This window comes from Physella acuta, unplaced genomic scaffold (assembly GCF_028476545.2).
Source record: "Physella acuta isolate Inbredline_101_S28 unplaced genomic scaffold, ASM2847654v3 ptg001937l, whole genome shotgun sequence".
In the NCBI taxonomy this organism is placed as follows: Eukaryota; Metazoa; Mollusca; class Gastropoda; family Physidae; genus Physella; species Physella acuta.
This window is the reverse complement of record NW_026733442.1, coordinates 16975-29070: the sequence shown is the minus strand read 5'-3', so window position 1 is coordinate 29070 and position 12096 is coordinate 16975. Positions and strand designations below refer to the sequence as shown.

General features: G+C 35.2%; 1 protein-coding gene across 1 annotated transcript; it reads left to right on the top strand.

The window, feature by feature from the left end:
* The first annotated feature begins 5017 nt into the window (after positions 1-5017).
* On the top strand, positions 5018-10909 carry LOC131931286 (AMMECR1-like protein). The gene is made up of 5 exons (XM_059288026.1): positions 5018-5493; positions 6693-6803; positions 7597-7711; positions 8123-8213; positions 9086-10909. Exons 1-5 carry the CDS (start codon positions 5276-5278, stop codon positions 9250-9252), a joined length of 702 nt encoding a protein of 233 aa, XP_059144009.1. The 5' UTR covers positions 5018-5275; the 3' UTR covers positions 9253-10909.
* Positions 10910-12096: the final 1187 nt, after the last annotated feature.

Here is a 12096-nt window from a genome sequence, read left to right as displayed (position 1 = left end):
TGGCTTTTTACGTCTGTCAATCTTTCTGTGATGCATCAAGTAAAACTACAACTTATGGGTTTTATTGTGTGCTTTTTACATTTAAATATGTCATACATTTTTATATAATTTATCTCTTACATCTTCTTGAAATAAATTTGATCTAACATACTATTTAGTTAGTAGAAGTTAATACACGTATTCCTGATATTCTTCTAAATGATATTTAGCCTATCTTTAACACTACGATGGACAACAAAAGAAACACCGAACACAGAACAGGACGAGCAGAGAACATGGAATGTAATAAAATAATTTTGATACAAGGATGTTCAAACTGAAAGAAATCGCTTTATCGTAATTGGTTGTTTTCTAGAAATGTATCCTTCATAAATGGCTCTAACTAATAAAAATGTCACAAAATAAAGTTGTTGTGTTTTTTTTTTACTAAAGACTTGTTTAATAACTGACGTCGGAAAGGCTCGTTGGTTAGGTGTTTACATTATTTGTTCAAAAGTTGTTTTTTTTTAAGTTTTTAACATTAAATTATAATGTTCGCTACAAAAATAAAAGGTAATGCTGATTACTGTAGGAAAGTGCGAAGATAAGCAGGTATAAAATTTATTTACAAATATAAATGAATTAAGTAATAAATACGCAGAAAGACCGTGGTTATCATCATCATCATCGTTCCTTTGTGGCCCCTTTGGAGCAAAGGGCTGCACATCTCCATCGGTTTTGGGCTGCTCCCTTTATCTGTGCCCATGTGAGCCCAGCTGTTTTCGCCTCTTCTTCAACCGTTCTTCTCCATGTCTTCCTTGGCCGGCCCACCCTCCTTTTTCCCTGGGGATTACAATCCAAAGCGTGTTTTGCGATGTGTTCTTTTTCTTTTCTTAATATGTGTCCGATATGTGTCCGATCCATGGTTATACATTAGTATATTAAGTGACTACAGTTTAGCTTTAGCATACACCATTATGCTTTCTGGTTTAAGTAATACAACATAATGCTAACTGGTTAAAACAACCGATTTTACTTAAATGCTTTTGTAACATATACTTTGAATTTGACCTCTTTGTTACTTTACAAGTCTGCTGTAACAAAGCGAAAACCACTGATCAGGAATTGAATATTGATTTCATTAATCGCTTGTCACCTTTTGCGATACCTAAAACAAAATAGGATACATGAAGTAGATTTTATCCGTATCTGATAATGTGGTTAATAACAGAGGCGTCGCGACCCTTCCCGGCGCCCGGGGACAAACTTTCAATTTGGCGCCCCCCTCGGAAGCAAATTTTCAATTTGCACCACCCCCCCCTCAAACTTTCGATGTGCAACCTCCCCTCCCCCTCAAACTTTCTATTTGCACCCCCCCCCCCCTCTCAAACTATTTATAATGCAAAAATGCAGCTCAAATGACATTTTAATTTGTTTTTATAACCCATTTTGGCACCCCCTAAGGTCGGCGCCCGGGGACATATGTACCCCACTGCCCCCCACCCCCCCCCCCCCATCGCTACGCCTCTGGTTAATAATGGCTACTTCTTTGCCCAGCCGAGTTCATCTCCTACGATTTTGTTACCTGAAAGAACTCAAGAACTCCAAGGTTACCTAAGTTTATCCCACGGGCCGACAAGAGTGTTCCCTACTAGATGCACAATCAATACGCAAACAAAACGAAAATAGTGGGGAAAAAACAATAGACGTCGATATAAAATTCAAAGTCGATTGCTTATTTTCATAGGCTTTTTTAATAGTATTTTTAAACGGTGTTATGGACACAATGGTTACATAAAAATGGTCATAAAGTATTATGTAACATATTCAAACGATCGGCTCATTAATAGTAAACGGGCCAGGTTATCACAGTCTATCACTAGCTGTTGCCCAATAACTCCACACAATAACTGTTGCCCAGTAGCCCCACACAATCACTGTTGCCCAGTAGCTGCACACAATTTATGTTGCCCAGTAGCCCCACACAATTACTGTTGCCCAATAGCCCCACACAATCACTAACTGTTGCCCAATGTGTAGCTTCATTTTGGCGATCCGTGAAGTGGGTTTTCTAGCCCCAAAAGCTCCAGGCAGAGTTTCTGTCAGGCATCTCTTCGGGCCCCCCCCCCCCCCCGGAAATAGCAAATGGAGAAAAAAAAGTCTGGAAGAAACGGTGGCTCCAGGGAGGGGAGTGGGGGAGCGGGGAAGTGGATTAGCTCCCTAACCCCCAACCACCACCCCCCCCGTCTGTATTTAAAATGCTTCTAGCATAATTCATCAATGTAGAGAATGGAATCGAGAAACAAAAAATTAGACTTCGTTCAGAAACAAACAATGCAGTTAGTAAAACAAGTTAATAAAAAGTCTAGTAACAATTTAAGCGCAATTTCCTTAATTAATTTTTTGTGACCGAACGAAAGAATATTTTTGAAAACTTTCTTCGGCAATATTGTTTTAAATTATGGCAGGAATCGATTGGTAAATGTTTGTCGCTAAGTGGTCTGGTTGCCGAAATATGGGCCAAAAACTGCATTTTTTCGAGGTTTTTTGGCTTTTTCGGGAAATCCAGGAAGGAATTCCGGGAATTTTTTGGCCCACAATTATCCTCGGAACTTGCTTAACATATTTGCTTTTGGAACTAGTCCTCGATATTGCTTCGTTGAGGAGGAGATACAAATTAAAGCTGCGGACACACACCGGACACACATCGGACACACATCCATCCAGAACGAGTTAATAATCGCAAATGTCCGTTTGGAAATTGCGCTAAAAAATACAATAGCCGATATGAATAACAGGCCGACACGGACAAAAGACCGACGTGGAAAATAGGCCTAAAACCGATAAAAATGACTTGCTATATTGTCAACAACCAAAATTAGTTGAAAAATAGTTAGGAGAAGTACACACTAAAATCTTATCGGGCCTGATATTAAATGTAAAGCAATACCGCTACTAATAGATACGTTGTTCTTTTCTTTTATTGTTTTTTTTCAGAGGCGTTGAGAGGCGGGCGGGGTGTGCGGACCGCCCCGGGTGACATCATTTAGGGGAGGGGTGACACCAAGACAAACAAATTAAATATATAGAAGAAAACGCTTTTTTCTAGTTCAAGCGAAAATTAATTAGAGTTTAAAAGTAGTTTAAGTAGAAATTGACGATCCCGACATGTTGGGGGGGGGGGGGGGGGGGCTGTCACACCATAAGGTGCCGCATCGGGTGACACTCGGCCTAGCGACGCCACTGGTTTTTTTTTCTTATTTCAAAGAATTCTATATTCAATAACAAATAGGAAGATAGCAAGATTAAGAAGTCGGTGTACTGGGTTAGTCAGGTTATCAGGTTAATGAAAATTTTCTCACCCGAGATCTCGACCACGTATTCTAATATGGGGCTGTTGAGTGTATTGTTTCTTTCAAGCATCAGAGGGGAGGGTGGTGGGGTGGGTGGAGGGCTTGTCCACCTCCTCGCCAGTGGCGTAACAACTATTTAAAAAGGTGGACAAAGTCCACGGGCCCCCGCAGAGGCATAGCGAGGGGGGGGGGGCGCGGGGGGGGGGGTACATATGTTCTCGAGCGCCGACCCTAGGGGGCGCCAAAATGGGTTGAAAAAAAATTAAAAGCTCATTTTAGCTGCAGTTTTGCACTATAAATATAAAAAAAATATATGGGAAGGCGGCGCCAAATTGAAAGTTTGTCGGGGCGGGGGGGGGGGGGGGGGGGGCGCCAAATTGAAAGTTTGTCCCCGGGCGTCGGGAAGGGTGGCTACGCCTCTGGGCCCCCGAGGTTCTAAGGCCCCAGAGCCAAGTAAGTAAATAAATCGTTCCCTTGAAACAACTGACGCTCTTTGGAAAATTGTTTTTTTTTTTAAGAGATGTGGGATCTGGCCTATTATATTGTAAAATAGAAACTTTCAAGAACATAACAAGCTGTTTTTTTGTGCAAAAACATACTAGTTAACAAAAAAAAACTACGACTAGTTAAAAATTACAAGGTTTAAAGTAGATTATATTAACTGGAGCTATGGAAAATATTAAGTTAAGGCCTACTCTAACTATAGTCCCCCCCCCCCCCCCCCCCCCCACCCAATTTCTTAGAGAAATCGTCATCTTTACAATTTTTAAACAGTTTTAATTAGACCTTATAAAATAAGTATTACAAAAAGCTTATAAACTTATTTTTTAAATAAATTTATACAAATATTGACTTATAGATATAGAATCTAGGTCTTTAAAAAAGCTTAAATCACGCATGACATCTTTTCATTTCGCGATCTACGCTTTTAGTTTTACCAATCAGTGTTTCTTCCAGACATTTTATCTCCGGGGGTGCACTTTAAATTTTCTTGAGGGGGGGGGGGGGGGTAGGGGCGGTAGACTTTCTTCGGGGGGGGACACACAGTTAAAAGTATATATTTTCTATATAAATTATATAAATTTCATTTCGTTCAAGGGGGCGGTAAGAGATGCCTGGAAGCAGAGTTTCTTCCAGGCATCTCTTCGAAAGCCCCCCCCGAAAAATTTTTACCGCCCCCCCCCCCCCCCGAACGATATGAAATTTATATAATTTATATAGAAAAGATATACTTTTAACAGTGTCCGCCCCCCCGAAGAAAGTTTACCGCCCCCCCCCCCCCCCCCGAAGATTTCAAGTGCCCCCCCGGAGAAAAAAGTCTGGAAGAAACACTGCCTGGAAGAAACTCTGTTACCAATATATCTAAGGAGAGTTTATGCATTTTTAGGGGTGGGGGGGGTATATGTGTGCATTTACAGGTTTTTATGTGCGTTTTATTGTTTCTCCCATAAGGATACAATGTAGGCCAACGGTTGAAAAACTAAAGTATTGCCATTTATGTGTTGTTTTTACTGTTTTTGATTCATGCAACATGGATGTGTACTCTATTGGATCTATAACCTTCACACAGAATCTTAAGGTCATCTGCTCAGTTTGTCGCGTAAATATGTTGATGCAAAATAACAGAAAGATAACTCAGTCTATTTTTTCAGGCTGTTGTTATCGTTGTATGAATAATAGTTGGTCAAATAAAAAAAAAAAAAGTCTAATACTTTAGTTAAACCAGTGAATGTTTTAAGGAGATTTTTCGCACGTAAAATAACTGTAATGTAAGTCTAATTATCATATAACTATACCATAATGCTTGTAGATTCTAGTAAACATAATTTATCAAAACAAAATTCAAGCTAGTTCTATTCGGAATAAACATAAATTACCGGAAAGTACCGAAGGCCACAACACACTCAAATCGCGCGAGAATTGACGTGACGTTTTATCTAAACATGGCTAGCAGCTGCTGTGGGGTTAAGAAACAGAAGCTCAACAACTCAATGCCTTCTATATGTAACGGAAATTTACAAGCGGGTCATTCTAGTTACCATAAAAATGGCTATTCTGTAGTCCTTCCAGAAATGTGTTATTTTTGTTTTGACGTTCTACACAGTCATCTTCACAACTATGATCCACCTAGACCTGTCCCACCCTTTACGAATGAGGCATAGTAAGTATGACCTAATTTACTTGAACAAAGTCACCCTCAAATTATATTAGTTGCTAATTTTCAGCTGATTTAAAATCGTATGTATTATAACAAATAAAATTATTAGAATATCTAGCACTCTTAATTTTATTTTAGGCCCCTTTTTAACCACCATTTCTCACATTGTTGTCAACTTGGTTTTTGGATGTGGATTGTCTCATTTTGATCCGCAAGGGGCAACAGGATGTGTAATAATTAATGTAGATCCTGCATTCTGGCAATGGATAGATCTACTAGATCTAGATTCTGGAAATCTATAGATCTACATTTTCACTAGAACTTAAACAAATTCATTAATCCAGACGTATTGTTAAATACCAATTTATTTACCTACTTCAAAACATGATTTTATTAAGCTCATTAAAAAATTCCATTTACGTGACAACAAGCAGCCAAAATAAATAAAGTTAGGCCTAAACAAAGGAGTTGTTTTTTAAACTACTATTTTTAGAGAGATTAAAATTTTCTTTTCAAATATGTTTCTTTAATTTTGGTTACAAGTCTGATGTGACGACTGTCTATATTTTGGTTGTTTATAATAATTATTAAACCTAGCCAATAGGGTCAACTATGCCAATTTTTTTTTGTTTTTATCTTAAAACCTTAGGGCCTAATCTTAATAAATAATATTAAGTGGCCTTTTACTGTTTTAGCCTAATAATATTAGCATAGTAGATCAGTAACAGAAGGCCTATGAACTTGGCCTACATTATGTTACATAACATTAACAATCACACTGCTTGACTTCTCCCCAGTTACTGCTCAGTATCAACACTGCTATAATTTTATGTACTCTAGTTACTAGTTTGGCAAGCTATTGTAATGTAAGACAATTCAATTTTAGCTTAAACTTTATCATATTGTTGCTGAAAATTTTTGTATTAGGCCTACTGATCACCAATATATTTAGTGATCTATAATAATGTATATTCTCTCACTATTCATTTTTATATGAAATAAAAAAAAAACAGCTGATTTCAATATTATAATGCACAACACAATTATGATTTTCACTCCATGTTATACTCTTACTTATGTATCATATGATATTATTCATATGGGTGGGGCAGTTACAAAGGTCATGTTTTAAAAAAAAGACTGCCATATCTATTATTATAATGTGAAAAATGTATTTTTATTAGAATTTTTTTCCATCTTAGCCCTCTTTTTGTGACCTGGAAGCTGGGAAGAGAAAGACGGTTGCGTGGTTGTATAGGTACATTCTCACCCACCTCGCTACATAGTGGTCTTCGTGAATATGCAGTTACAAGGTAAGTTTGCTGTTTTATGCAGTTAAACAAGACCATTTGTATTTTTTCTTCATCGTTCTTAAATGTAGTGTTGGAAGGGATTCCACCCAACACAATTAAGTATACACATCAACTTGTTATACACCATATAGGCAGTGGACTCCGATTTCAGCCTGCTTCTTTGTGTTGGATTTGCTTCCATAGCCTTTGTCAAACCAGGAACAAACTACAAGGCATCAGTTGTTTCATTTTAGTTGTCTCTCCTAGAAATGTCCCCAGGTATCGAGCCTCATCTGTCTGAAGATTCGAACTCAAGATTTCATCTGCCCGAGGGTTCGAACTCGAGATTTTTTGGTTAAGCAACCATGAGCTTCACTGACTCGACCACGCCGACCTCCCAATTTGTATTTTAAACCCCTCTAGTTACTTAAAATGCAATTAAGTGTATGCTTTTTCCTCTTTGGCAAGTCAACATATAGAGAATATTATTTTAGTTAATACTTTAGTTTTCTTTAAAAGGATTTATTGGTTACCTTTGTCATCATATTCTTACAGTACAGATGGTATTTCTCTTATTAAATGTGTGAATAATTTAACAAAAGTAATTAGCATGAAATTGAAAAGTCATATTCTGAAATGTTACGTTAAAGTTGCTATGAATTTTAAACAACTACCTGTTGCTTTTACTTCAAATAGACCAAAAAATAATTCACCAGTGGTAAATAATAATTATCCAGCCCTGCTGAAAACCTGGTTTGGTTTAGATAAGGGCTTGTGCCTTTTTTTTTTAAAACAATTTCTTTCTATGTTTCAGTGCTGTTAAAGACAGTCGGTTTGAGCCAATAACCAAAGAGGAATTTCCTAAACTTCATTGTTCAGTTTCTCTTCTTACTCATTTTGAGGATGCCATGGATTACTTAGATTGGGAGGTGGGAGTGAGTGAGTGAATGAGAGGCGCGGAGATAGTAAGAGGAGGACAGAGGGAGATAACATAGTGAGATGGAGGAAGGTAGTGCATAGAGCAGTTTGATAGAATAAGCATAGGTGAGGTGTATTGGGTAATTTAAAGATTGAAGAAGTCAAATAACAGATAATTATACAACATTTAGTTCTTTATAGTAATGTTGGAACTAGGTAAGAGAGAAGCTAATTTCTTTTTCATTACATCTCATTACAATGGGTAGTAAGCCTTCTTGGTTTTAAAATAATTAGAAGGTATGATTCATTAATCATTGGGTACTTTATTTATTTTAAAGAATGATTTTTGTTTTTTATTTTCATCTTCATCTAAAATTGTTCTACATTCCAGATATGTCACAAAATTTTTTTTATATTTGCAGCTGGGCTCTCATGGTATTCGTATTGAATTCATCAACGAAAAAGGTCACAAAAAGACAGCAACTTATCTTCCTGAAGTAGCTGTTGAACAAGGTGTGTGTTCTAAATTCAATTCATCTTGCGTGATAAAACAGTATTGTACATACACTTCAGTTTTTAATATTTACTCCTTGCAGTGCTGTAGTGTTTTAAAGAATCTATTCCAGACCCTTTAGTTATTTGGTGTTCACTAAATTTCAGTATGTAATACATAAATTTGGACAATGACAGAATATCTATATCAGACCAGGATATCTAAAATTGAGGGTAGTTTAGGCATTAACCTGAATCAGTAAACTATTGTAGGACAAGCTTTGAAACCATTAACAATAATACTACTGGGTGGGGTAGATCAGACATGGAAAAATGCACCATTAAAGGAATGAAAAACTGGTAGAGATTCCCGTCATGTCAAAGAGTGCTCCAGATCTGCTGGATTTGACCTTCTGCTTTATTAGATGAAAAATTGATGAATGAAAATTATCATTAGTGAACTTTAATAGGTGGGGGTTGTTAAGACTGCTATGTGAGGTTATAGCACTACCACTATACTCGGTTTAGCCAATTGCTAGTTCCTTCTACAGTATGACAAAATCAAACCATCCAAATGACTTGATAGAAGACGTTAGTCAGCTCTCTTATTTATTTCACTATACTAATACATGCAATGACTTGTACAAATGATATTAATACTTGATTACATATACGACATCACTCCAAGGCTACTAGGACAAGACTCCATTCTAACTTCTTACCCTGCAACAATAAACTAACACTAAAGCGTCACTTTCTTGCGTACCGCGTCACACTTTCACTCGTTCAATATACAGCAGCACCATCAATCATGCGCGCCAATTAGCCTAATCAAACATACATCATAACAGTGGTTATTTTTAGAACTCTCATGTAACTAAATTTATTTACAGGCTGGGACAGAGTCCAGACCATTGACTCCCTTCTCCGTAAAGGTGGGTTCAAGGGACCAATCACCCCCGAAGTCCGCAAATCTATACGACTGACCCGCTATCGCAGCGAGAAAATCACCATTGCCTACAGTGACTATGTTGCTCAGAAGCAGAATGGGAATGCATGATGTCACGCCAGCCTCGAAATCAGGCAGCACTCTGAGCAGCAGCACCACCAGTCCAGCACCGCCATCGTCACCATCAGCGTTGTCATTACCATTTTCACACTTGTCAACATTGTTTTTATTATTATGACTATTGAGGCCTCTGTTTAACGCTAAGTATGTTGCTGTATAGGGAATATTTGTTCTAAATAATAACCCTAGTATAAACAGATTTTGTTTCATCTGATAGTCATTATCTGCAGTGAAGCTTCTTTTTTTACTAAGTTAAAATTCATGAAATGCTCTACTGTTAGCATTCATTCAGGATTTTTTAACCAATGTAATTAAAATTTTAATTACAATTGCTGTCATGCTCAGTAAAGCAGTTTTCATTCAAGTAAATTGTAAATCAGTCAGATAATTAGTTTCACATGACTCAGTAATCTTTACTTGCAAAAAAATGTCTTTTTTAAACTTATCACAAAATTTTATATAGCTGCAGCAATATTATTCTTTTTTTTTTAGAATTTTTTTTTACATTTGAGTTAGTGCTTCTGCTACTTTGCTCTTCAAACATTTTGTCAATGACATCAAAAAAAATATTTTTAATAAACTTGCTGAATCAGGCACAGAAAATAGCTGCTTTCATGAAATTTCTACTGAATATTGTAATGAGTAGGTTTATAGCACATTAAACATACACACTGTAGTTGATTTTGAGTTTTTAAAAATTATACTTCCAATACCTGCATTTCTTTTAAAATATTTTGTTATTGTTTTCAATAATTATTGTCTTACATTTTTTTTATTACTGTAAGTTATTATCTTTCATTTTCGAAATTTATTTGTATGCAATCTCAAATTTGCTATTTTGGTAATGGTAATAGCTATATCTGTGCTTCTCTATTAAAATGCTAATTGAAACTCATATCATCATTACCCAAGTCACTGTTCAAAATTAGTTATGCAGCTTTTTTCTCAATATGCATTTGAAAAGATATATTTATTTGTTAATTTAGGTTCTTATCATTGAAAATATAATTTAGATAGATAAAACAGAAGAAAATATTTGTTTGAATATCTTTATATTTCTCAATACCTACAGCCTCTCAGCTTATATAGAACTTGGCTTTTATATGCTGAATAAACATACTAATAATATTAAAACTTTAGCTTAGTAAAATTGAATACATTTTTTTGACCTTTTTCTCTGCATTAGTACATTTTGTATGTTTAATAATTTTCTGTCCCAACTTAAGTTTGTTTCGTTTTTATAATTTTTTATAAGACTAGGGATAAAATTGTTTTAACCTATTTTTTATACCATGATAAGTGGTAGGTTTGAGATTAAAATTAATTGAACAAAGTGACTTTTTCCGACGGAAACAATTTTTCATTAACTGTTTTTAATGCATGGCCTGTAAACTAGAGGTTCTTTTTTTTTTAACATTATTGCTACTAGCTTTTAAATAGTTACTTTTTATCTTTCACTTCCCAGCTTGGCTTTTTATTTAATGGGAACAAAATAATTAGAAAATGTGATGTGATAATTTAGTGTTGTTTCACTTTTTCTTTGAACTCTGGTGGCCTTAGATATTCATAGGTCAAAATTATCTTTAATCAAATTTAATTTTATCCATATCAGACATGATTTTCTATCCACTTTCCAAATTTTAGATTTTTTAAAAAATGGAAGTTTGTTTATGATTACAGAAATGTTTTGTTAACTTAAAATTATTTAAATAAACAATGCAGTTGCTTTGTAAAAATAGCTGTCGTTCTAATTTTAGAACTGATTTTTAATACAAGGGCATTTCAACATAAGCAAGTAAATAACTTCTTTTACATTTGCTTCATTGCTGATAAAGAATAAGATACATAATAAGTGGGTCTGTCAATTTAGTTTCTGGTAATTAGATCAAATATTTCTCTCACTTTGTTAAAACTATAGCTATTTTGGATTTTAAATTATTTTTTTTATAGTTCTCTCAAATTTTATTACTTAAACATGTATACACTTATTTAGGTATATACTTATTTTATAAGTATAAATAATTTATTTTATACCAGTTCTTGTTTTGTAATGATAAACTCAGGGTTGTCAAAACTTGTGAAGATCATTTTGAAGATCTATAATTCTTTCATCGGAACTTGGGACATTTGAAATAATTGATGCTGGTATGTTGCTGTCCATGGCTCTACCGCAACCATACAGGTTTCATCTCTGTCACTCCTTCATTTATTCTGTTTGGTGTCTTCTTTAGAGAATTTATTGTAATCATATCAAAAATTGGCAAACTTGTATGCTTTGATTGGTGTGGTGTGTAATCAACTTCTAACAATATCCCTTTTTGTGTAGTCTAATATTCATAGTCATATTACTATGTTCATATTGTATGATGCAAGTTTTATAAAACTATGATTTAGTAAAGGAACAAATTATGGTATAAGTGGAAAAAAGTATGGTATTGCCTCATGAATTAGGGTGTGCCTGTAATTATGTGTTTTTATGTATAAATGGGATCAATATTAGCCAAGATTAATTCTTAAGTAATTCTTGCTCAGATATTTTCAAGTATTTTTACTCTTCTATGTTCAGACACACGCCCACAGCATGTATACCTGAACCAGTTTTGGATCTCATTTAACTAATACAGTATTTTCACAGCCATTTTCCCAAGCTTTTTCTCATAATCCACATCTGAATAACGAATCCAATGCAATTTTATCATAAACGTTTGAGTTACTTTGCTGTGACAGTTCGGGCACAAAATTTTTAAAAATCTTACTGTATGAAATACATTATAAATATATTTAAAAATGTATAATTAATGAAGTACTGGGAATGTTAGTGTTAATATATCTGAA